The 25,183-nt window shown below is 65.5% G+C and overlaps 1 protein-coding gene across 1 annotated transcript; it reads left to right on the top strand.

The window, feature by feature from the left end:
- The first annotated feature begins 368 nt into the window (after window positions 1-368).
- Window positions 369-25,010, top strand: KIAA1522 (KIAA1522 ortholog). Its single transcript, XM_055799354.1, is given in 8 exon segments — window positions 369-669; window positions 18,672-18,827; window positions 19,040-19,095; window positions 20,327-20,444; window positions 20,822-20,938; window positions 21,058-23,069; window positions 23,071-23,953; window positions 24,170-25,010. Coding segments are annotated over 8 exon segments (3,603 nt in total). The 5' UTR covers window positions 369-431; the 3' UTR covers window positions 24,193-25,010.
- Window positions 25,011-25,183: the final 173 nt, after the last annotated feature.

The raw sequence follows: 25,183 nt of genomic DNA, 5'->3' as shown, positions 1-25,183 counted from the left end.
GGGGACCCCTGGTGGCTCAGGGGGACACACCTGGGGACCCCCGGCATCCCGGGGGGGACACACCTGGGGACCCCCGGCATCCCCGGGGGGGACACCTGGGGACCCTCAGCAGCTTTGGGGGGGGACACCTGGCGACCCCCGGCAGCCGGGGGGGGGACGACACCTGGGGACCCCCGGCATCCCGTGGGGGATACCTGCCCTCGCCCCGCAGACACCGCGGTGGCCCCAAGCGGAGGGTCGCGCGTGTCCCCCCCGCCGCCACCGGGGCCACCTGCGGGCGTGGCCGGGCCGGGGGCGGGCCGGGGGTGGGCGGAGCCTCCCGCAGCCCGGCCCCGCCCCGCAGAAACTTTCCGTCGGCGCCGGGCGCTCGGCGGGAGCCGGGAGCGGGGCCGGGGCCGCGGCTGTGGCTGTAGCCGGGCGGGCCCGGCCCTATGGGCAGCGGCTGGCGGCGGTGCGGGGGCGGTGCGGGGCGCTGCCCGCCGCGGCCATGTCCGCCCGGGCTGCACCTGCGGCGGGCGGCGAGCGGGAGCCGGAGCGGGGCGGCGCGGCGGGGCCCCCCCCGGCGGAGGAAGGCCCGGGCGGGCTCGCTGCGCCGGGCCCTCAGCTGGCTCCGCGGCCGGCGGCGGCGGCGCAAGGGCGGCAGCCCCGCGGCGGGGGCCGAGGGACCAGGTGAGGGGCGAGGGGGCGGCGGGGGCGCGCGGGGGTGGCCCTGGAGGGGTCGGGGTGGTGGCCCTGGAGGTGGCCATGGTGAGGTCGGGGTGGTGGCCCTGGAGGTGGCCACGGTGGGGTCGGGGTGGTGGCCACAATGGGGGTGGAGTAGTGGCCCTGGACATGGCCACAGCAGGGTCGGGGTGGTGGCCCTGGAAGGGTCAGGGTGGTGGCCCTGGAGGTGGCCACAGCGGGGTCGGGGGTGGTGGCCACAGTGGGGGTGGAGTAGTGGCCCTGGACATGGCCACAGCAGGGTTGGGGTGGTGGCCAGAGCTCGGTCAGGGTGGTGGCCCTGGAGGTGGCCATAGCAAGGTCAGGGTGGTGGCTGTGGAGATGGGCAAGAGGTGCTGGGGTGGTGGCCATAGTAGGGTCAGGGGGTGGTCACAGAGGTGTCATGGAGGTGGGCAAGAGAGGTCAGGGTGGTGGCTCCTGAGGTGGGCAAGAGGGGTTAAAGTAGTGGCCATGGAGGGGTTGGGGTGGTGGGCACAGGTGTGGCCCTGGAGGTGGCTAAGAGAGGTCAGAGTGGTGGCCACAGAGGTGACAAGGAGGGGTCAGGGTGGTGGCCATGGAGGTGGGCAAGAAAGGTCAGGGCAGTGGCCATGGAGATAGGCAAGGAGGGGTCAGGGTTGTGGCCACAGTGGCGGTCAGGGTGGTGGCCATGGAGGTGGCCAAAGAGAGGTCAGGGTGGTGGCCAAAGGGGGGTCAGGATGGTGGCTGGATGTGGTCAAGAGGGGTCAGGGTGGTGGCTGTGGAGGGCTCAAGGTGGTGGCTGAGGAGGGGTCATGGCAGTGACCAAGGAGGGGTCACAGTGGAAGCCAAGGAGGGCCGAGGTGGTGGTTGTGGAGGTGGCCAAAGAGGGGTCTTGGTGGTGGCTGAGGTGGGGCAGAGGTGCTGACCATGGAGGTGACCAAAGAAGGGGTCACAGTGGTGGCTGAAAAGGAGCCAAGGCGGTGGCTATGGAAGTGGCCAAGGAGGGGCCATGGTGGTGGCCAAGGAGGGGTGGAAGTGGTGGCAGTAGAAGTGGCTGAAACAAGGTGAAGGCCGTGGTGGTGGTGGTGGCCATGGGGTCTGTGCTGGCCACGGTGGCCACCGCTGCAGCGGCAGGCCAGATCCGGTAGTCCCTGGTGCAATCTCGCCCCTGCCCCGAGGGCTGGTGCCGGTTCACTGGGTAGGTTCTCTCTCCACTGAGTCAGAAGGTCACTGGGGCTGAGGGAAACCTGGAGGAACGCCAGCCACTGCCGCCTCCTCCTCCTCCTCCTCCTCCTCCTGGGCAGGGTGTTTGCGTACTCCAGGTGTGGCCCTTCCTGTCCTAGATATGGCCCTCGCCCCGGTCACTCCGCGGGGTGCTGCCTCCAGCGCCCAGCCACGTCCCTGCCACTGTGACCAGGGCGATCCTGCCCTAGAAGGTGCCATGGGTGCCCTCTCCTCGCTGCCCTGGAGCCCTGTTACGGGGCTCCGTGGGCTCAGCCCGGTCTCCGGTGAGCCGGCACCTTCGGCAGAGCGATGGGTGGTGGCGTGTCTGGTCATGCTCGTCTCCTCGGCGCGCTTGTTTTGCAGTAGTAGGTGTCCCAGCGAGGCAGCAGGCGCTGGAGGTACCACCCCGTGCAGCAGGAAGGTGCTCGGGCTCCCCCAGCCCATGGCATCAGGGACACCGTCTGCGTCACGCCGCTGCCCTCCCTGCAGGGCACCGCCGGTGGGGCCATCGCCCCACTTTTGCCAAGGGAGAGGCCGCTTCTGTGGCACCCAAACGTGGCAGCACGTCATCACCTGCGACTTTCTTCCTCCATTTGCCCCGGGGAGCGAATTTCCAGGCATCCAGGGCTGCGCGCAGGCACGTTTCCCGCATGGAGAAGCGCGTAGAGATCCGTGATGGGAGACAGGAGTCTTGGGAAGAGGCTGAGCTCCCTGCTGAGCCGGTCCATGGGATGCTGCCGGTGCCTCCCTCCCTGCCCGCTGTGCGTGGATGCTGCTGCCGCGGCCCAGAGCTGAAACCCGAGCAGAAAAAATGAGAGATGCTGGAGCATGTGATGTTCCTCTTTGCAGCGCAGAAACGCCCTCGGCAGCTCTGCCAGCCTTTTTTTTTTTTTTTTTTTTTTTTCCTTTTTTTCTTCCCCTGAAGTTGTAACGTTCACCGGCTAATCCTCAAAATGCGGAGTCACTGCCTGTCAGGGTCGTAGCTTGGGGACCTCCAGCCTGCTCACCTTGCAAGTGCATCGTGCCCGCGCCGTTCGGTTAGAGCATCCCCGCATCCAGGAGACCCGCCCCAAGCGCCCACCTGCCCGTGGTCCACGCTGCTGATGGAGGGGCTGTGCAGTACCACGGCCGGCCCCGGGGCTGCAGGACCCTTCCCCTCCAGGCTGTGCTGGTAGCCCGTGACATCCCATGGGAGATGCCACATTCCACCGTGTGGCCGCTTGCTCGGTGGCGTGCAGCAGGGAAGCAGCGCTGATGCGCAATGGTTGCAGCTTGCGTGCGTGCTTGAATCACCCTCCCCGTGCACTTGCAGCGTGCGGGGTGCGCCGGGAGCCCCACTCTGCCACCCAGCACGTGCCAGGGTTCCCAGCATCCTTCCCTGTGTGACGGGGGGGGGGGGGGTGACGCTTCCCTGGATGGTGGGGGTCAGGGTGACTGGAGCAGAGCGGTAGTTTGGGCTGAGCTGTGGCAATGGAAGGAGTCTTGGCTCCAGCAGTGCTGAGTGCCAGCTGTGTTCCTGGGGTGGCAGCAGAGCTGTGCGCCGGAGCTGGTGGCATCAGCTGCCACCATGCATGGCTCTGACCTGCCTGGAGGCTGCATTGGCCTTGCTGCCACCACCACGAGCCCTTGCACAGCAGGAGCTGGCCAGGCCCTGCCCCGACTGGGAATTTTTCCAAGCATCAGCTGGGAGCTGTGGGAGGGGAGAGCTCCAGCAGGTCCTTGCAGGCTCTGGGTGCCCCTTGCTTTCCCTCAGTGTTTGTGCGGTGCTGGGGGGTGGTTTGGGTCAGGCCTGTGAGCCAGCAGCTCCCCATCACCATGCTCTTCCACCGGTGGCTTTGGCTGTGGAGTAGGGGACAGGGTCCGTCTGACCATCCCCATTGCATCCCGGCTGTGGAAGCGTGGGGAGGGACCGCGCAGGGTCTCGGGATGGCTGGGGGCAGGGAGGGAGGGCAGGAGGGAGCCACCCCAGGGAGACGCGGGTCAGGACTAGCTCCTCAGGCTGGGCATCTGCCCGTTCACGACCTGGGTGTTGTTGAGGTTGGAATTGCTCAGCACTGGAATCATGGGAGCAGGAGGATGAAAGCATTTCCACTTTGGATCAAACCCGTGGGTCCGTCTAATCAGAGATCCCATCTCTGGCTGCTCGAACAGCTGAGCTGTGTAGAGGAAAGGCACAGTAATCCTGCTCATGGGCGCGTTTCAGGCCACCTCTCCAGGGGGGAACACCAGCGGCTCTATGCTGAGCCAGGGGACGGCTCCATCCCAGCTGGAAGCTGGGTCCTCTCCCGTTTCCCTTTTTGCCACAAATAATTCCTGCTGCGGGCTGTGATGCCCCGTCCCGGGGTGTGCGGTGGCTGCAGGGTGCCACCAGCCCTGGGCTGTTTCACCTGTACACAGCCTGGCTGCTCTGAGCGCCTCGTGGCCCCATCCCTGGCATCCCAGCCCCTCGCCATTCCTAACCGTGTTTATTTCCACAATAACCTTTGGAGGGAGAGGAGTGATGAACCCCTGGGGTAGGAGCCGAGGCGGGGAGAGCGGCTGGGCTGTAGCAAGGGTCCAACGCAGAGCAAGGAATGGGGGTGCGGAGCAAGGAATCCTTGGCCAGCTCCGTTTTGCTACCTGTGGCTGCTTTTTCCTGGTGGAAACTGGGAGCAGGAAAGCTGGAAGCTTTTGCTTGTCCTCTGTGGGTGCTGCCCGCAGCCCCCTGGCTGTTAACCCTCAGCCTGCTCCCGCTCCCTGGGGCTGCTGGTGGAGTCCTGCTTTTGAGTCCGCTTTTTGGCTACTGCTTTATCCGGGTTTCGCAATATTCTCCTTAATTCCCTTTTGAAGTAAAGGAATCGATGTTCCAGAAATATTAAATTAGGCTTGCGCTTTTTTTTTTTTTTTTCTTTTCTGTTTTGATGCCAGCTTAGTCTGGCAGCAACAGATTTCCTGACTGGGGGAGGGGGGGGGGCACGCTGTGATGTTAAAGATAAAGGTTTAAATGCACGCAGAGCTTTATAACATCAGCAAGTGCTTGTCGAAAACCGTGTGGGGCGGCTTTGCCGTGCGCGTGGTGAGCTGGCAGCAGCCCAGCAAGTGGCAGGGGCTGGGCTGTGGTGGGCACCGTGCTGGTGGCACTGGGCTCGATGCCATGGGGTGGTGGGCGAGCACGTGAACGCCGGAGGCAACGTGGGGCTGCGTGTCCCTGTGTGCTGCTCTGGTAATGTGGAATCTTCCCCGGACACTTGATTTCCTCCATCCTCTGCTGCCGTGCGGCACATGGTTTGGTGTAAACACAGGCTTTGTGGTTTAGTCCCCAGGTTCTCAACTCAGAGGAGGGAGGAGAGGTGTAGGCAGTGCTGCCCCCGCGCCTCCCGCTCCCCGGGATTGTTCCCGCGTGTGTGTGGGGATGAATTTGTTAATCTGCAAAAGGCAAAGAGTGACACTTCAGAAAATGTGAGCAGCAGGAATCCCCCGGCTGGCCTGAACTGGCAGCGGTGAGCGGCTCAGCGAACAAAGAGAGGTGTGTCTGCAACCACAGCTATTCCACCTGGAGACAACTGGAAGAATTACTCTTGCGAATAACGTTCCATAAGATCCGATAAAACTATTTCACCGGAGTCATATTTCTCTTTAGAGGGAAGGTCTTATTTCATAAGACAATATCATCATTGACTTTGACTCAGGCAGCGATGGGAACATAAGCCGTTGGAAGGTGAGGAGCTGGGCAACGATGAAGTGAAAAAGAATTTCCCTGCCAAGCGGGAGCCAAAGCCCTGGGCTGGTCCCCGTGGCTCCCACCGTGCACGGATTAAAAAAATAACCTTACCCAGCACAGGGAGCTGAGCTTCTGCGGGCTGGAGCTGGAGCTGTCATCGGCAGAGCCGGCCTGGACTCCGGCTTGAGCAGGAAATCGTTTGAAACCCTTCTGGTTATGTATTTCTGTTAATGATTGGGGATCTCAAGTGGGGTTTTTGTGTTACCTTTGCCTCGCTGAGCTTTACTTCCCCGTGAAGGGAACAAGGGCTGAATTCCTTTCTCATTCAGGCAGCTCGGTGTTTGCTTGCTGACGGGAGCAGGTTTAGAAAACAGTAGGAGGGACGGATAAAACACTGGGAAGGGGGGATCCTGCCTTCCCCCGTGCTGGTGCAGAGGGGTCCCCACCGCCCTCTGCTTGGGCTGGCCGGTCCGAGCGAGGGAGCGTGTGACTTTGGGACAATCGATGTGCGTGAAGCAGTCACGCTGCGATGACGAGATCTGTATCTCATGAGCAGCTTCCCTCCTGCTCTGAGCTCCTGGCTGTTACCAGAGTCCTCTTGCTGAATAAAACCAAGGGTTCCAGGCCTGGAAAAGAGGTTCTGCCTGGAATCAGCATCTTTTGCCCCCAGTTTCCCGTTCTCACCCACTGGTTTTGTAGCTGTGCTGGGTATCACGTCCTTGGGAAGCCGCAAATGCTTCCCCTCCCCTGCCATGCTTTCTAAAGCAGGTTTTTGGGCGCAGCGATGTAAACCCAGGTCTGGGGTGAAGGATGAGGGCAGCCAGCTGGCGCTGCAGCCTGTCCCCAGGTTTCAGAGGGATTTGTGTCCTGGGGCAGCGACGCAGGTCGGTGGAGGCTGTGGGGATGCTGGAGCTACAGCAGGGACTGAAACGTGGGACCCAGGAGGAGCTGGAGCTGGGTTGCCGTGTGGCTGTGAGTTACCCTATCAGGGCTGTTCCAGCTCGGAGAAGCCACTTGATATTTATGGCACACGTGGGCTCTGCTGGGTTCTTGGGGCTGGTCGCCCTGTCGCAGCCCCCTCGGTGCACGCGAGGCTGTGGCTTGCTACGACTGGGGGTGGCGAAGCATCGGCGCCGGTGGTGGCTGCGTTTGCTGGGTAGGTGCTGGCACGGAGGGCATCTGTTTTGGGAGCGGAGGGGGAAGTGTCTCACTGTATCTGGGGCAGTCGCAGCCTCCACCCTCTGCTTTTCTTGCAGGGAGAGAAATAAAAGTGCTTCACTGGGAAAGCTGGCGTGTGTGGGTGCGGAGTAGCCCCCCGTGTCACCGGGGAGGGGGACTGAGTGGCGTGGGGGGTCCATGCACCCTGGTTTGGAGCTGCTGTGAGGGGATGTACATCCCAGGGAGGCTGGAATGGTGCTGGGCAGCGGGAGGAAGCCCTGGCCCGGGCTGGAGATGCCCCTGGCTGACCCAGCTCCTGCAGCCCAGGGGAAAAATCATCTCCCCCAGTCCCTGGGCAGAGACCTCTGACGTATTGCACTTGTGACCTTGATGACCTTGTTTAATCTCAGGTGCCCTGAGCTGGAAAGGCTGTCCCTTGAACGGGGTACAGTTGGTAATGGGAAACGGAATGGTTTCCCACTGGGTCCCCCGACAGCTCCCACAGCAGACTGGGCAGCAAATGCATGGGGATGCTGGTGCAGCTGCCCTGGTGCCAGGCACTGTCGGTGGCACAAGACGCTCTCTGCCCTGCCGAGCGTGCCTTTCGGGCAGTGAACCAAGCTGGTGAGAAACTGAACCATCAATATTTCCATTGCGGAGAAGGCGACTGAAGTCCAAAGACTAATTTATTGCTGATCACCTTGGGAGGTCAGGGCAAAGCTGCTGGTTGACTTTTAATTTTGGGGGGGTTTTTTTTTGGGTTTTTTTGCATCACCTCCCCGGTTTTGCGCCTTTCCCACAAAGCCTTCCTTCCTATTTATCCCAGTCTTTGATGAATCACCTAAAGAACATAAACATTGCCAGCAGGAATTGCCCACCCCCTGGCCGGCTGACCCCTCTCTGCCCTCGCAGCATTTAATGTTCTAATTAAAAATCAGGAGGGAGAGCTGAGCTGGGGAAGCTGGTGTGCGTGTTTCGGAACAGGCAGTGGCAGGGCTTGTCCGTGCAGCGTGGGCAGCTGTCGGAGCAAAACCCTGGGCAGGGTCTGGAGCGGGGAGAAGCCGGGGTGCACCCAGGGGTGGCATGGCCAGGAGGTGCCGGCGGTGTGTGCTGACATGAACGTGGATGTCCTGGTGGCATGCCTTGCTCCAGAGACAGGAGTGACTGTGGAGAGGGTGGCAGGGGGTTAACATCCACCGACGGGCATGTGGGTGCTCGCCCTGAGCTTGGACCCAGCCCGTGTCCTGGGGCGCTGTGCTCCAGCCTTGGAAGTTCTGTTGGAGCCTTGGCCGCAGAGTGCCGGGCTCAGCTGGGGCGTCCCCATGGGGCTGGCACCCCCACGACCCGGGAAGGGGGTTGTAGCCTTGGTTGTCGGAGCCATGCTCAAGGATAAGCAGAAATGGTGGCAGCTCAGCCAAGCGTGGCAAACACCGGGGAGGTGGGTGCGGGGCTGGCGGCAAGCGCCGTGCTCGGCTTTCCCGACGTCCGGGGACGTCTGGGGAGCGGGGGTCTCCCTTGGACCCCTCGGCTTGGCTGTGGCACCCATGCGTCCCTGCTGAGCGATGGTGCTGGGAGGGTGCTGTGGGATCCCGGCAGGCCCCTCCTCTCTGCCTGTGCCATTGGCTCCGGCACAGCCGCCTGCGAGAGCTGAGCTCCGCCGGAGCCGGAGCTGGAGGGATGGGGGCCGGCAGCTGAGAGCCGTCGTCTCCCTGCGGCAGCCCTGGCCACGCCGGAGCCAAGCTCGGCTCCGCCATGTAGCGTCCCGGCCTCCTCCACCCGGCCGTGGTGGAGGGCGAGAGCGGCTGATGGGCAACGTGCACCGCAAGAGGAGCGCGGCAGGCGTCAAGGCCGGCTCCCCCTGGCCCTTTGGCCGCGCCGGGAAGCCCAGGGCAGGTAGGAGCCATGGGGCTGCCGGGGAAGGGGCTGCCGAGGGGTCCCGGCTCGGTCCGGCTGGGAAAGTTTGCCGCCTCCGCTCTCTCCACCCAGCGTGGGGCTGGGCAGGAGCCGAGGCTCTGCGGCCGCAGGTTTTGCTCCACCTGCCCTCCATATGCTGGGGGTGGGCAGGATCAGGCCCCTTGACCCCGGGTGCTGGAGCTGGGGAAGAACCTGTGGCTGCGCACAGGGGCTGCGCCGACATGCCGGGGACAGCCGACAGCCGTCAGCTCGCCTGCGCTATCAGGACGGAGATCATGTGCCGAATTAGTTAACAATTTGTTTTTCTAAGCAGCGTCCCAGCGGTTAGAGCAGGGACCCAGGGCTGCTGGCGCTGCCTTCCTCCCCGGGCTCAGTTCCCGTCCCGTGCCTCAGTTTCCCCCGCTGTGCCCCAGGGAGCGGCGGATCCGGCAGTGTTTGCAGAGAGCACCGGGCTGCTCCCCCCGCATCCATCCTGCCAGCTTTCCCACCTCACCCTGTGCGTGTCTGGCCGCCCTGGCACCCGTCGCTCTGCTTCTTTACGCTCTGGCTCCGTGGGCGCAGCTGAAAAGCCCAGGAGGAGGCATGGAGCAGGGGGAGCCCCCTTCTGCAAGGAAGAGGAGCCAGGGAAAGGGTCCCGTGCCTGCCTGGACCCACATATGGAACAGTCAGCCCCACTGGGTGCCCAGTCCTGGTGAGCTCCCTCCACGGTTCCTGCGTCAGAGCGGGGCGATGCGAGCGGGGAAGGTCTCTCGCAGTAACATCGTCCCCGTCCCGGGGTTGCTGATTACCCTGTGATGTCGCTAAACCGTCCCCACGTCCCCACCTGGCCATGAGTTGAGGAGGGGACTTGATGGGCATGTGGGCAGGGGACTGGGATCAGTAGAGTGGGGTTAGTGGGACCGACGGGGTGATAACCAGGCGGTTTTCTCCTGCCAGCCCTGTGGGATCCCCAGCCCCGCTGTCCCTCCTGCCCTTGGCTGCCCTGTTTTCCCCGAGCTGTCTGTAGGGTAAACAGGGTCTGGGGGCAACCCCTCGCAGGCCTGAGGAGTGGCCATGGCAAGTGACGGCGAGGCAGGGGCCAGGATGGGGAGAACCCCGCAGGCACAGAGGGGGATGGTGCCGAAATGCCCCGGCTGGCAGCATGTGCTCGGCGCCTGGGGAAACTGAGGCAGGAGCAGTTACATCAACTGCCCTTGGCTGTGCAGGGACAGCGTCCCCTTTGCCACAGGCTCTGTGCCGTCCACCTCTCCTCGCTGGCTGGCTGTGGTCTTGGCTCCGCCAAAGTCGTCCTCTCGTCGCGGTCTCCGTGCAGCCAGGGCTTGGTGCCACTTGCCACGCTGTGTTGTGGCTGGGCTCCGGCTCTTCGGCTCTGCTGGACACTGTCCCTCGGCCTCTGCCCTGAGCCACCGCGGTGCTGGTGATGGGGTGAGCTGCCTCCTTGGGAGAGGTGGTTTGGGGGCTCATGTCGGCATCCTTGGTGTGGTCCTCGCCTTTTCCTTGTGCCGCCCCTATCCAGACCTCCGTCTCCTCTCCATCCCCCCGCCAGGCTTGGGTGCCCCTTGCCAGTCCCTGAACCAGGACCACGGGGCTGCCGTGGGATGCGTGTCAGGTGAAGCCCTGCTCCATTTCGGATGCCTTGGAATGGGTGCGATGTGGGACTGTGCGGGACAGATCCTGCAAGGCGAGGGCCGGCGCTGAGGCCGAACGAAGGCTGTGGGGTGGAAGGTGCTGAGAAAACATGGGGCAAGTTGTGTTTGTTCTCTGTGGCGGCTCCATGGCAACGGTGCAGTGGCCACAAAGTGAAAGAATTTGCATTGTGTCACTTCAGCATTTCGGAGGGCGCAGCCGGGATCACCAGGATGAAGCTGGGATCACCGGCTGGGGGCTGGGTGCGCCAGCACCCGTTGTCGGATAGGGCCCTGGTTGCTCGCGTCTTGCCCTTGCCCCTCACCCAGACCCTGGGTGCTTCTGGATGTTGGGTCAGAGGCTAATTGCATATGGTGGGCAGCTGGACCAGTGTCCCCCAGTTGCCATCTCTCCATCCCCATTGGCCCTGCCGTGCCCACTGCCGGCGGGTCAGGCCCGGGCAGGCATCGGCAGCTGCCTTTGTGCTTCTGCCATGTGCGGGGCGACGTGGGCACCCACCGTCTTTCGATCCTGAAGGGCCGGAGCTGTGGTCCCCCGGGACGGGGCTGGCCAGGCAGAGGGCTGCCGGCATCGCTCTCCCTGCTGCAGCCACCTTGCTCTCTGCTGCGCTCCACCAGTGCCAACCCCGCATCCCCGTCCTTGTGCCGGAGCGGGGCCTGGCTGGCTCTGGGGTGCATCCCCTCCCCAGGCTGTCTGTGGCGGGAGCTGCTGGAGAAGGTCCTTGAGCACCAGGGAGACTGAAGCATCTTATCGCCTTCTTATCGGGACAGCCCTGCCGGGCCCTGCTGAGTCAGGATGGAGGAACGTGGCAGACAGCCAGGCTGCGCCCCGCAGAGTCAGTGGGGATGCGGCTGCAGCTGCCGTGGGTCCCCTGGCACCCGTGTCCCCATCGGTGGGTGCCGGGGTGGGTGGGAGGCAGGTTTGGGGCTCCCTGGGTCCCCTGGCACCTGGGTCCCTGTCGGTGGGCACAAGGGGGGTGGGAGGCAGGTTTGGGGCTTCCTGGGTCCCCTGGCATCCGTGTCCCTGTTGGTGGGGGTGGGAGGCAGGTTTGGGGCTTCCTGGGTCCCCCGGCATCTGTGTCCCTGTCGGTGGGGGTGGGAGGCAGGTTTTGGGGCACAGGGGTGATCCGTGGTTGGGAGGCTCCGTAGCAGCAGGCACCTGCCCTAGCCGGAGGGCCGGTGGTGGAGCCCCTTGGCTCTCTTGCCGTGCAGCTCCGGGGTGGGCTGAGCAGCTCTGGGCATCTTTCTCCTTCGCAGCTCCTCTCTGTGCCAGAGCCACGCTGCGCTGGCTCTGCAAACAGCTGCTGGAGCAGATAAGGGCCTGCCCCGGCGGGGGATGCACCAAGATTTACACAGGCGCTTTCTCCAGGCACCGGCACTGCCAGACTCACCTGGCCGCATCCTGCTGCCGGCTGAGAGGGCTGAGCCCTTCCCGGTGCCCCCTCCTGCTCCTGGAGCAGGGGAGGAGGTGATCTGCGGGTGTCCCGGGCAGGCAGCTGCCTCCAGCGCTTGGCTCCAACATGCCGTGCCGTGCCCGCTTGGCAGGCGCCCCGTCACCGAGAGGCAGGGATGGGACCTGCCGTCCTGCTGCCGGTTTATCCCCCCACCCCATTTTGGTGGCAGCCCCTGCCCCATCTGACAGCTCCTCTCCCATCTCCTCCCGGGATCCCCCATCGCCGTGGCCGTCGCTTCCTCGCCGCCTCCTGCCAGCGCTGCCGAGCGAGACACCCACGGGCAGGAGTGGGGTTGGATTCTGCTGGCAGGATGGTGGATCCGTGCGCGGCAAAACCTGCAAGGTCTTGTCCCTAATCCATCTCCTGGGTTTGCTCCTGCGTGGAGCCAAGTACCTGCTGTGACAGGCACGCCTGCCATGTACAGAACACCCTTGGTACCCGGCAAACACGCCGGGCATGACGGCACGCGCCGTGGGGATGCAGCCAGCTCCCAGCACCGTGGCAGGGAACCGCGCAGGCGCTGCGGCGGTGTGCGTGCGAGGGACAGGACACCGGGGGAAGGTGTAGCAGGACTGTAGTAAAGCCGTGGACTTTGGAGGGAGGAGGTGCCGGTGGCCTGTCCCCATCTGCCGCTGCTGTGGCCTCCGCAGCCCCGCGTGGCTTTGGGGCTTTGCCTACCTGCCTCTCCTGCCCTGCGCTCCCCACCTGGGCCGCTCCCGCCCGGATCCGGCTCCTGGCCGGGGAAGGCTGTTATTTACCTTCAAACCAGTTTGGTGGCTTCTCCAGGGAGGGGACGAGCACGGGGTTGGGATGTGGTGGTGGGTGGTGGGACAGAGGCTCGACGGCTGCAGCAGGGGATGGGGATGGGAGTGAGGCACAGCTGGGCATGGCAGTGGTCCTGCCGTCCCTGCGGTGCTGGGACTCCCGCCGTGGGCTGCTGCCGGACCCTTGCCCGGGGTCTGATAACAGATGGGCCAGGAGACACCGCGTGTCACCGCACGGGCTGCCTGTGTGGCCTGTGTGGGGTGGCGGTGGGGTCAGGGTGACTTGGCTGTGGCGCAGCACCGTCACCCCTGCCATGACGGCAGCCGTGGCCAGGGTGCTGGCCGGTGCCAGCTCCGAGCGGGGTTTCATCCTGCACTGGCTCCTTTGCCATGGCCCGTTGGCTGGCCGGGCTGATGCAGGGTGGTTTTCTGCACTGTGACTTAGAGGAAGAAAAACGATCCAAGTTTGTTTTCCCATTTGAAATTAATTTTATTTCTGCCTCTGCGTGGGACCGTGTTTTGAGAGGCGAGCCAGCAGCACAGAGCGGGTTGTGTTTATTTGCTTTGTGGAGATGTTTTTCTGGCTGGAGCAGCAGCCCCCAAGTCAGGCTGCAGCCCCTGGGCTGGCAGTGGGGGCTGCCCAGAGCCACTGTAAATATTATTGTGTTCTTATCCCGCCTGGGGAGAGCACGATCCTGCGGCGTGTCCCAGGGCATGGATCCTGTGCAGGAACAACAAGGGCTTGGGGAACGAGGGCGGCCCCCAGGCTCCCTCACCAGCTGAAGGCTGGGGCGCAGCGGCAGGGCAGGGTGGCACCAGCGGGTGCCAGGTCCCACCCAGGGCCACGGAGCTGCCCGAGTGGAGGTGATGGGCCCAGGGGAAAGGTGGACACGCTCGGGCTCGTAAAGAGGCGGCGTCACTCCCGACGGAGAGATGCTGGCAGGGCTGCCTGCACCATCCCACCGGCTGGGAACCAAGTGGCCATGCTGCCTGGGAGGGGCTGGTTTGGAGGGAGCAGCGGGGCTGGAGCAACGACGGGGGCCTTGGTAGCCGTGGCGAGGTCCGTGTGCTGGCTGCTGCGTGGGGGTCTCGGGGTTGGGGTTCATGGTGCCCCCCATGGGCATTATCTCACCCTTCTGGCATCTGCAGCCAGCTCTGCTTTAGTCCCCGAGCCTGGGCGCGTGCCGGGTGGTGCTGGACAGTGCCTGGGAGCAGTGTGGTGGGAAGGAGCCCCCAGGTCATGGGAAAGCATCACCCCCACGGGGCTGGGGGTCTTCTTGCCTCTGTCTGCACCACCCTGGCTGCCGGGAGAAGGGAGGCAAGGTCTCCATCCCGCTGAGCAGGAGGACACACGCAGGCAGGTTCTCCTCCCTTTCCTCCCCTGGGGACCTTGCAGCCCCTGTCCGCCCCGCCTGCCAGCTCCCCCCTCCTCCCCATTTTTCTCCGGTGAGTCAGTGGTGGTGGAAGGGGCGGGCAGGGAGCTGCGCTGCCTGTTCCCTGCCTCCTGCCGCTGCCTGTTCCCTGCCTCCTGCCGCAGGACCCGCCGCTGTGCAGGGCGAAGGCAAGTCGAGGCAGTGCCGTGCAGGCAGGGATGGATGTTTGCAGCGGAGTCTGGCCAAACCTGCTGCTTGCAGGAGGCTCAGGCCTGGCGAGGAGGGGGACAGGAGCCGGGGATTTCTCCTCCGGCTCCCCCCGGGTGAAGAGCAGCGGCGTGGTAAGCCAGCTCCAGGAGGGAGCTGGGCTGGCGCCGTATCCCGCTTCCAGCATGGCTGGGCTGGGCTGTACGGCCCCGGCTGTGTTCCTTTGGGGTCCCGGCCCTTCCCATTCCCACCCCTTCGCATTCCCACCCCTTCCCATTCCCACCCCGTGCCCTCCAGCCCCTCTCTGCCCGCACAGAGCAGAGCAGGCAGAGTTGAGGGCAGGGTCCTTGGGGTTCCCACCCCCTTCCTATCATTTTGCCTTGCTCTGGGGATGCTTTGCTCCCTCTGGACCATCCCCGGTACTGGTAGCAGCAGATCCCGGCTCTGAGGCTGGGAGACCATCCTGAAGAGAGTAGCCAGCCCTGAGAGGCTGTCAGCTCCTTCTCCGGGAGGATCCCACTGCCACGTGCGGATGAGACACGTGTGTCAGACCAGCACCGCCGAGCCTGGAGGGGACGGGGCAATCCAGGGCGCATCGCAAAGAATGCACGAAGGACGGGGCGCCAGCTCTGACCGGGCATGTTGCTACCAGCACTGGCTGCAGCTGCGGCGGCTTCCTCAGCCCACCAAGATCTGCAGCCTCTGCCGCAGAGTCAGGCCTCTCTCCCTCCTGGTTTTCCCCTCCCTTTTCCCGTCCCCTTCCCAGTAGGTTTCACCAGGCATTGACAGCGCCGGGGCGAGGCTGTCTGGGCGAGGAGGATGCGGTGGCGAAGGCTGCAGGGAGCAGGAGGAGAAGCGGAGGCTGCTCTTCGCATGCCACCACGCTCCCCAGCGTCAGCCCTCAGCTCCTCCATGGCCAGGCGGCGTTCCTGCCCCAGCTGGCCCATGGCCACCATGCCCTGCCCGGATTATCCTTTGGGTGATGGCAGCCGGCGATGGTGAGATCCTCCTGCCCTGAGCCGCGGAGGTGTCACACTCAGGAGAGGGACGCGTGTCTCTGTCAGCAAGGGATGCGCTCGAGGCCCTTTGGGTCCTCACAGGCGATGAGTATGAACAAGGAGGAGGAACAGGGACAGGCTGTCTGCTGGCATCTGGGAATGTCATCACAGCCCCAGGCAGCAGCTTCCACCTGTGCTGCCATCAGACCTGTGGGGTGAAGCTCAGCTCCACCTGGGCCCTGGATGGGCAGCACAGGGGGGGACTGTCCCCCTTTACCCGTGGGGGCTCGCAGAGCTCCCAGTGCTGTGCGGGGGGGTCCCAGGTGCAGCCCCATCTGTGCCAGCAGAGCTGGACACACCGTGCTGGGGGGCTGGATCCTTCCCTGCAGAGCCAGGAGCGGTGTCACTCGTGGCTGTTTGCCCACCGTCAGCCGTGGCCTTGGTTGGGGCTCGTGATGGGCTGCCCGGAGAGGAGAGGGCAGCGTTCAGTGCGGCACGTGGCTGCCCACTTTGTGCATCCTCAGCCCTTTAATTATGTCCCTTTTCTACTTGCGCTGTGAAAAGAGCCGGGGAGCGTCTGCCTGCAGCCGCCGGCACCTTCTGGCTGAGCGCATGGGCAGCGGGACTGATCCTGCCCGTGCTGGAGGCAGGGTGCTGGGTTCTGTGTAGCAAGGGGCTGCAGGGCGCTGCTTGTATTTGCTGTTAGGGACACAGAGGAGGTGCTGGGGAAGAAATCCTCGCTGAGCCTGGAGCTGCCCGGCTGGGGCCGCGGAGGTGCCCTTCCAAGGTCGAACTGTCCCTTGGGCTGCGCGTTCAGTGCCCGGGGTCTGGTGGGACCCTCACTCTCTGTGCTGGGTAATGCTGCTCCATCTGCAGCCCCCTGTGCTGCTGCAATACCCACGGGGGGGGGGCAGGGAAGGAGGGTTTGACATGTCAGCTGCCAGCTGGCACTAGGGTGGCCCTGCCCGCTGGGTAAATACTGGGAGCTCTTCACCTTTTGGGGTGAAATACCTGTTGATGGGTATTCAGGAATTTCCTGAGGTGCTGGGCACCCAGGGGTGATGGACAGGGCACATTGCCCCGCTGCCTGCCAGTGGCACGGGGCTCCCCAGCACCCACCACGCAGCACCTTGTGTGGCGAGGACGGGCGCCCGTCAGTGCCATGGTCTGTGCCAGTGCCTGACCGCCCAGCGTTTCTGCCCCTGCCTTCACCTGCCCTTGTGCCAGCAGCTGGAGCTACTGGTTAGACTGGTTGGAGATCTCGTTCTCCCCCAGTGCCGCCAGCTCTCGTGACCGTGTGCTGGATGCCCTGTCCCCGAGGACAAACGCCCTTGGCTCATGTCCCCCTGCTCTCCCTGGCAGGGCTGGGGGGGGCTGTGGTGAGCACCTGCTCCTGGGGGGCACTGGGGATGGTGGAATGCTGGCACCCTTGGCTGTGGTGTATCAAAAGGGCTGGCGCTCACTGGTGGAAGAGCCTCCCAGCCCCTCCCAGTTGGCTGTACTGGTGTGGAAGCAAGCAACTGGTTTACAGGGATGGTGTGCACAGTGGGGAGCGAGCGAGCGAGGAGGGTCTGGGGAGGGTCCCAGGCGTGCAGATAAGGGGGGACTGGGGAAATGCTGGCCCCGAGCCTGGCAGAACGGATGCCGGTGGGCCGTGCTGTGTGTGGAAGGAGGCGGGAGGGCCGGGGGTCAGCGGGGAGGCCAGAGGAGGGGCCCCCACTCGCCTTCTCCCGTGCCGGAGGAGCGTGGTGGGCGCAGCTGGGGCTGTCCCCCCCTGCCACCGCGCAGCCGTCCCCGGGGTCGGGCTTGTCCCCGCACACCGGCCGGCAGCTGCGCCAGAGCCTCTTCGCCCGGCTGAGCATCCTCCCGCCGGCTGAGCATCCTCCCGCCGTGCGGATGAGGACGGAGAGAGGGAGCTGGGGGCCGCCGGCATCCGCCTCGCTGGCACACGGCTGGGCGAGAACCACCCCGGCACAATAGGCAGAGGTTTTGTGGGGGGCGGCGGCGCCCCCAGACCCTCTTCCCGGCTACCATGGTGGTTTTCATGGGCAGGAACCTCTCCTCGCTTCTGGCTTTCTTCAAGAAGAAGGGTGAGTGAGCGGGAGGGAGGGAGCAGCGCCTTGTCCTTACACAACCCCTGCCTGCCGGGACCCCCGCCTGCCCAGCACCGGCTGCTAGCCCACCCGCAGCGGGCGGGGGGGGGGCTGCCATCCCGGGGGAGAGCAGGGAAGGTCACCCCAGCCCTGGCCTTGTCCGCTGGGAAGTTAATGGAATAAATCACTGCACTCCTTTCGGTGGAAGGCAGCCGCGAGCGTGCCGGGGGGTGTCGGGCGAGGGGCTGCCAAAATGGGGGGAAGAAAGGGCTTGGGGGAAGGGGAACGTGTTGAGGCTGGGGGGGGGCTGGGGGTGATTTGTGTCCCTTGTAGGGGCCCTGCAGCAGCACAGGGGTCCCCTGCGCTGCCACCTGCTCTCCCGGCCTGGCGGAGCCACTGGTGCCCGCGCTGGTGCCGCGGAGGCAGAGGCCGGCATGGTGGCATGGCGCGGCAGGGCGGGCCGGCTCCATTGTTCATGGCCTGCTCCTTTGTGCGCCGGAGCCGAGCGCGACCGCCTCGCCGCCTGCCTGGGCTGGCCAGGAGGGGACAGGGGGGACAGGGGACAGGGGATGGCTGTGTGGGGCCGGCGATGCCCAGCACCAGGTGCCCATGTCCCCAGGGTGCTGCCGCCAGCCTCGCTGGTCTCCCGTGCTCACCCTTCCCTTCCTCAGCCTGAAATTGGTTGTTTTTTGAGGGCAGGAGGGATTCGAGGCTTGGTGGCAGGCACGGCGCGCGGGCAGGAGCAGGCAGGGCTGTGCCGGTGGTGCCTGGCTGGGTGGTGCCAGGTGCAGCCCCCCGCAAGCACCCGGAGCTGCTCGTGGGCACCCCAGGGTGCCGACGGTGGTTTGCAGGGAGAGGGCTGCAAGGCAGGGTGTGGAGGGCCCCCCGTGTTGGCCCTGGCACGGCATATGGGGTCTCCGGCATCTGGGGGGCTCAGAGCAAGGATTTGGGTCCTCTGCAGTCGCTGCACCAGGCTGTGCCTCAATTTCCCTTGTCTGTGCAGTTCCCAGCCTGCCTGGGCACGGGGTGAGTCCCTGCTCTTGGGGTGCTGTGCAAGGCCTGGGATGATGCAACCCTCCAAAGGGAAAGTCATCGTCTTTTTATCCCCGTTTAATCCCCCCGTGCCGCCCCTTCAGCCGCCCGCAGCCCCACACAACTTGCTGCCTCACTTGCTCCTAACGAAGGTGCCGTGTCCCAGCTCCGCTCCGGCCGGCGGGGAGAAAACCCCGCGGCTCCACGGTGGAGACAGCCCGACTCCGACATATCGACAGGCTGGGCAGAGCCACGGGAGGCGATTTCTTGCACAGCATTTCCAGCATCCAGTTTGGAGATGACCGGGATAACATCATCCTAGGCTGGCTGTCATCACCCGGCTCGCTGGGGTGGCATCCTGTGGGTGGGAGCGCATCGGTGGGAGCGTGGCTGTGTCCCCCCAGCCGAGCTGACCCCTCTATCTCCACAGGCGCTGCCAAGGGCGAGACGGAGAAGCGGCTGAGCGTGCAGTACACCGCCGGCGAGCCATGCCCCGACAACGTCTTCTTCCCCAGCACGCGGCCCCCGCACCTGGAGGAGCTGCACAACCAGGCTCAGCAGGGACTGAAGTCCCTGCAGCACCAGGGTAGGTGTCCCCAACCCTGGGGTGGCTCGGGGACACGGTGAAGGGCACAGCTGGCCGGCCTCAGCTCCTGGCTGGCTGGGCTATGTGGGCGGCGCGATGGGGCTGACCGGAGTCCAGTGCCGGGGCTGGCAGCAGTGGCTGGAGCGTGCGGGATCACTGCCGGACGCCCCCGGCCCCCCCGGGGGGATTTACCCCCTGCCTTCCCTCCGCAGAGAAGCAGAAGCAGACCAAAGGTGCCTGGGACCACGGGGACACCAGCAGCCTCCAGGTGAGCCCTGCTGAGGAGCCGGCTCTGCCCCACAGCACTCTCGGGGTGCCCTGGGGGTGAGGGGACACAGGGCAGCCCCTCTGTCCCCCCTGGGTGGTGTCTGGGGGCAGATGGGGGACCAGCCGAGACTGCAGGACCATGGCCAGGGGGGTTGTGGGGCAGGAAGGGGCTGTGCATCCCTCAGTGTTGTCCCTTTGGCCCCGTGACGAGGTGCTGTCCCTGTCCCCATCCTCAGCGTCAGGCGTGTCCTGTCCTGCCCTGCCCTGGGGGGCTCTGCCCAGGGAACCCCACCGTGCCCACATCCCCGTGTCCCCTCGATCCCACCCCACCAGGCAGCCCCAGGCGAGGTGGGGTGATGGGACAGCATGACAAGGACCGTTGGCCGTATCCAGCCTGGTGGCCAGGCCCCTCCCTGGCTGCTGACGAGGAGAAACTCCCACTCTCTTGGCCGAGCTGGGCTTTGCCGCTTCCCTGGGCTCTGACCGCGCTGCCGCTGCCTCACCGCCCATGTTTGCTCAAGCCGCTGCCTCCCGCTGGCCTTTGCCCCCCTTCACCCCTTGGAAGCGGGGGGCTGGGAGCCCCGTGGCGGGTGGAACCCCGGGGTGAGCAGCGGCTCAGGGTGGCGCAGTGGCGGGGCTGGGTGGTGGTTCCCGCTGATGTGTCTCATCCCAACCTCCGTCTGTGCCAAGAGATGCTTTGGAGGGATGGGGGGCTGCGGAAAGCTGTGCCCGTCATGGGGCTGGGCCACCCGGTGGGGCATGTGTGTGCCACGGGTCCCCGGCACGGCCACATGGCTGCCTGCCCGCCCCCGTCCTCGTCCTGCTGCCCTGCCTCGGCCCCACGCCCCCCTCCCAGCCATGGCAGCCCTCCAGCCCCAGCTCTGGGGCACAGCAGGGCTCGGCGCAGCCATGGGGCCATTTCTGGCTTGGCACGGTGGCGAGGCCGGCGGCTCCCTCGGGTGCTGCTCCAGTGGGCTGGCCCCCGGCTCGCCTGCTCCCTGGGGGGCTGCAAGGCCACGCGGGGTCCCTGGGGCTGATCCCGGCCCCGCTCCTGGTGGGAGGACTCTGGATGCCGGCGTGGCTGACTCAGCCTTTGGCCCTCGGAGAAGCTTTTGTCTCGGCAGCGCTGGGCTGCGGAGTCAGTTTGCGGCGAAGAAGGGGCCTGGTGGGGGCCGGGGCAGCTCCGTCCCCGCAGCCCGGGGTTCACCTGAGCCCGCTCTGTGTCCCCACAGTCGTGCGCATCCTCGGAGGATGACAGCGTGTCCTTCCGGAGCCGGGCGGCCTCCTGTGCCACAGACAGCACCTCTGAGGACGCCCTCTCCATCCGCTCGGAGATGATCCAGCGGAAAGGTACCCAGCCGGGGGGCTGGGGGATGTGAGCCGAGGGGCTGCGAGGTGGGCTGGAGCGCGTGGCAGCAAAGCTGGGCTCTGCGTTGGCGTGGCCGCGAGCCAGTGCAGGGGTCTGGGGCCCTTGGGGAGAAGAGAGCAGCTCCGGCTGAGTCAGAGCATTGGGACTGGGCGAGGGCGACCGATGGATGGACACCGTCTCCTCCCTGCTGGGGCTGCGCGGCTGTTTGGCAGCTGCCGGAGCCTCTCTGGGCTGTGCCGAGTGCCAGAGCCCGGCTTGTCCTGCAGCATCTCTGGCAGTGGGGGGGTGCTGGAGGCGCTGGAGATGCCCTGGCCAGGGCCCCCCACATGCTGGCTGAACCCACTCGTGCCTCTCGCAGGTTCCACCTTCCGACCGCATGACTCCTTTCCCAAATCCTCGGAGAGGGCTGGCAAGAAGAGGAAGGAGAGGAGGACGACGGTGCTGGGCATCCCCCATCATGTCCAGAAGGAGCTGGGTAAGCACTGGGGGCAAGGGGGGATTTTTAGGGTCTGATCTCGTTGCCCAGGCTCTGTTTGCCTTGGCTCGGTGCATCTGCCTGGGGATCACGCCGGGTTCATCTCTCCCTGCTCCCAGGTCTCAGGAACAGCCGGGAAGCCAAGGGACACCCCGAGGCTGATGGGCGAGGGCAGGCGGGGCGCGGGGGCAGCCAGGCACCGCAGCCCTTGCTGAACGGTGGGCAGGTCTCCGGCGATGCCATCCGCATCCCCACCATCGACGGGAAGCTGCAGCCGCTGGCTGTCACCAGGGGTGCCCGCGTCTGCCTGGGAACCTTGGAGGAGGCAGACACGGCCCTGCAAAAGCACATTGACCGCGTTTACTACGACGACACATTGCTAGGGAGGAAGACGGCGGCCAAACTGTCACCCATGGCGAGGCCAAAGTCGCTGGCCGTGCCGGGCATGACCACCAACACCCACCCGGAGCTGCTGAGCCCCGTCATGTCCATCTCACCCCAGGGCACCTACATGTCCAAGATCATCCCCAACGCCATCCTGCCGCCCATGGTGGACGTGGTGGCCCTGACACGGAGCAGTGTGCGGACACTGAGCCGCTGCAGCCTGGTGTCATCCAGCCCGGCCTCGGTGCGCTCCCTTGCCCGCTTCTCGGAGCGCAGCACCCGCAGCCGTGAGCCCTCCTCCTCCAGCGACAACTGGAGCCACTCGCAGTCCACGGAGACCATCGTCTCCAACAGCTCCACCATCTCCTCCCAGGGTGGCTCCGACCACCGGCAGCCCGAGGCAGGGCCGCGCAGCGAGGATGCCACGGCTCGCTCCAACACTGACCAAATCAGTGTCTACAGCTCCACCAGCTTGGCCAGCTCCTGCTCCAAGCCGGCCACCGGCCCCATGCCAGTGGTCCCCGGGCTCCTGGCCGTGGGGGGCAGCAGCGGCCGGGTGTCCCCTGCCTACAGCACGAGCAGCCAGGCGGAGGGCTCGGACACAGGCAGCCTGGCCAGCGAGCGCTCCTCCGCCCGCAGCGTCTCCCTCAGGAAGATGAAGAAGCCCCCGGCCCCCCCTCGCAGGACCTACTCGCTGCACCAGAAGGCTGAGGGGGAGCCCAAGGTGCTGGGGCTGCCCCCCAAGCCCGACCGGCGGTCCCAGCGGGAGAGCAGCACGCCCTGGTCCCCACACTCGGAGCCCTTCAGCCCCACGGCTGAGGATGAGGTCTTCTCCCCGTCATCGCTGAGCGAGACCAGCAGCCTCCGCTCCGAGAACCTGGCCGGCACCAGCTCCCCTGAGGCCTCGCAGGGCAGCCCCGGGGTGACGGTGGTGCTGAGGGAGCCCCAGGCTCAGCCCAAGTGGAGCTGCCCGGATGGGTCTGACCGCACCATGTCCCCTTCCAGTGGCTACTCCAGTCAGAGCGGGACACCTACACTGCCTGCCAAGGGGCTGGGACCCCCAGCTGTGTCCCCGGGCAGGGCTCAGCCCCAGAAACCGGAGCGGGTCTGCTCCTTACAGTCGCCTGCGCTCTCCGTGTCTTCCTCCCTCACCTCCATCTCCTCCTCAGCCTCGGACCCGGCTCCCCCCGAGACACTGCCGTGCCGCTTGGACCGGTTCATCATCCCGCCGCACCCCAAGGTGCCTGCTCCCTTCTCCCCACCGCCCACCAAGCTCCAGCAGCCCGTGGCCCCCGCCGGCCCCCTCCTCCCCTCACCAGACCCACCAGCACCCAGTACTGTCTGCCCGGAGCCCTCAGCCAAGCCCAACGGCAAGTCACCACCACCATCGCCGCCACCTGCCTACCACCCGCCTCCCCCGCCAGCAAAGAAGGCGGAGGAGAGCCCCCAGGCTGCCAGTGAGACCATCGCTGACACCGCCTGGCCCCCGCCACCCCCGCCAGCCCCTGAGGAGCACGACCTGTCCATGGCAGACTTCCCCCCTCCGGATGAAGCCTATTTCTCGAGCCTGCCTGATGCCACCCCGTCTCCGGCAGCTGAGCAGAAAGCGACACCGAGCCCAGGGGCTGCATCTTCCTCCTTCTCAGCCGCCGTCTCCTCACGCAGCCAGCAGCAAGGCCCGCCGCCGGCCGGAGCACCGCAGCCGCCTTCCCTCACCAAGCCCCCTCCCGAGGCTGCTGTGCCCCCCCCCGCCGCCGCCACCTCTCCCCCCACCCTCAGCTCCGGCTCTGCCGCCCCAAATCAGTCTTAAGAAGGCGGCCAACGGCCCCCGGGCGGACGCCAAGAAGGAGCCGGTGTCGCGGAGCAAGAGCGGCCCCGTGCCCAAGGAGGACGCCAGCCTGCCCATCGTCACGCCCTCACTGCTGCAGATGGTGCGGCTGCGCTCCGTGAGCGTCGAGCCGCCCGCCGGGGCCGGGGCCGGTGCTGAGGAGCGGCCGGCACCCCAGAAGCCCGTCCGCCGGTCCCTGTCCACACGGCAGCCCCCTCCTGCCAAAGACGCGGTGCCTTCCAACCAGCTCCACCACGCCGTGCACCTCAAGGCCGCTGCCTTGTCCACCGGTGAGGCTGCGGAGAAGCTGGCGGGCAGCAGAGCAGCACTGCCTGGCACCGAGGGGCCCGCCGGGGACGGCCGGCTCTCCCCCAGGCACAAGTCGCCGGCCTCCACCGCCAGCTTCATCTTCGCCAAGAGCTCCAAGAAGCTGGTGATCGAGACGGCCTCGTCCCCCGAGGCGCAGGCTGACCTGAAGAAGAACTTGGTGGCCGAGCTGATGAATTTCTCGGGCCAACGTTCGGCAGCCCCGGCTACTGCCCAGCAGGGCCCCGGCAAGGCGCAAGCCCACCGAAAACCCAGCAAGATCCCCCCTCCGGTAGCCAAGAAGCCTTCGCTTGGCCCCGGGCTGGCTCCTTCCCCCCTGAGCCCGAAGGCGCCGGGGCTGGAGGCACCGGGCTCCCCCGTGCGGGATGGGAAAGCCAAGGCCGTGCCGGTGGACGGGAGCAGGACTAAGGGCGAGCTGGCGGGGACGGCGGCCTCGGGGACGGAAGGCAGGAGCACCACGGAGCCGCCGGCACAAGGTACGTGGGATGCGGGCCCAACTCGGCCCCGCTGCGGGCTGCTGCTGCTATAGGTGCTCGGGCTCCTGAGCTGCAGGCTCCCAGCCCAGCACACAGGCCGTGCTGGGGTGGCACTGGGACAACTGGGAGAGCCTGGCCATGGGACCAGACTTGGGGCAGGGCTGGGGGCAGCCGGGGCTCAGGGTGCCTGATGGGCTCTTCGCTCGTGCCTTGCAGATGGACGGGGAGAGACAGCCTGAAGGACAAAGCTGCAGGACTGGTGCCCCCATGGACAGGAATCCAATTCTCTCAGGGACCTGGGCAGGTCAACAGACGAGTGTGGAACTGGCAACTAACTTAATACAGGAAGCAAACAGCCTTAGCCTCCACGGCCTTGATGATATTTATGCAAAAATGGTGTTGGTTTCACTTTCCTAAGTACTACAGCTTTATTTTGCTTTTTTTTTTTTTTTTTTTTTTTACTGGACTCGAGGCTGGTGCCGAGCCAGCACCTCCTCCCTGCTGAGCTGCCGCTTGGTTTGCATACGGAGCCGAGCAGCCACGCTAAGAGGAGCGCAGGGGCCGAAGATGCTGGAGTTGGAGCCGCTCTGCTCCCGGTCAGCCGGGCCCGCGAGGAATTGAAGCACTTTGGACAAGCGAACGGGAAGGTTTCAGCCACAGCAGTTCCCAGGGGAATGCGGGCAGGAGCAGCGGGATGGGATGGACGCGCTGGTCAAGGGCTCCAGCCCTTGATGGAGAGGCAAGAGGGGCTCTCGGCCAGCACCGCTCTCCTCACAGCAGTGCAGGCTGTGGGCACTAGCCCACTGCCCGGCATAGCCAGCCCACAGCCGTGCTGGCCACAGGGTGGAGGGGGAGCCTGGCTGCCCCGCGAGCTGGTCTTCGGGCCCTGGGGTAGAGCCTTGATTTCTGTTTCTGTAAACTCGGGGTCATTTTGATTTCTTTGATTGTAAAAAAAACACAAAACCAAACCAACCAAACCAAACCAAAAGCAACCAACCCTCTGCCGCTGAGTAGCTGCTCAGAGCTCTGTACCTGGCTGGTAAAAATGATGACCGAAGCTTGCTGCCTCCTGTGCTTCCTGGCTTACGGCCACAGCCTTGCCACGCATGCCAGCTGCCCTTCCCGGCGCTGTCGAGCTGTGGGGCAGGCACAGACCCCCAGCGGGCCGGCTCCCGGGTGGGCAGGGGGCTCAGGCAGCACTGAAACAGCAGCAGAGCTGGCTGCCAGCTC

This window comes from Falco peregrinus, chromosome 3 (assembly GCF_023634155.1).
Source record: "Falco peregrinus isolate bFalPer1 chromosome 3, bFalPer1.pri, whole genome shotgun sequence".
Lineage (NCBI taxonomy): Eukaryota > Metazoa > Chordata > Aves > Falconiformes > Falconidae > Falco > Falco peregrinus.
Note: the sequence above shows the minus strand (reverse complement) of the source record. Positions and strands in the feature narration are given on the sequence as shown.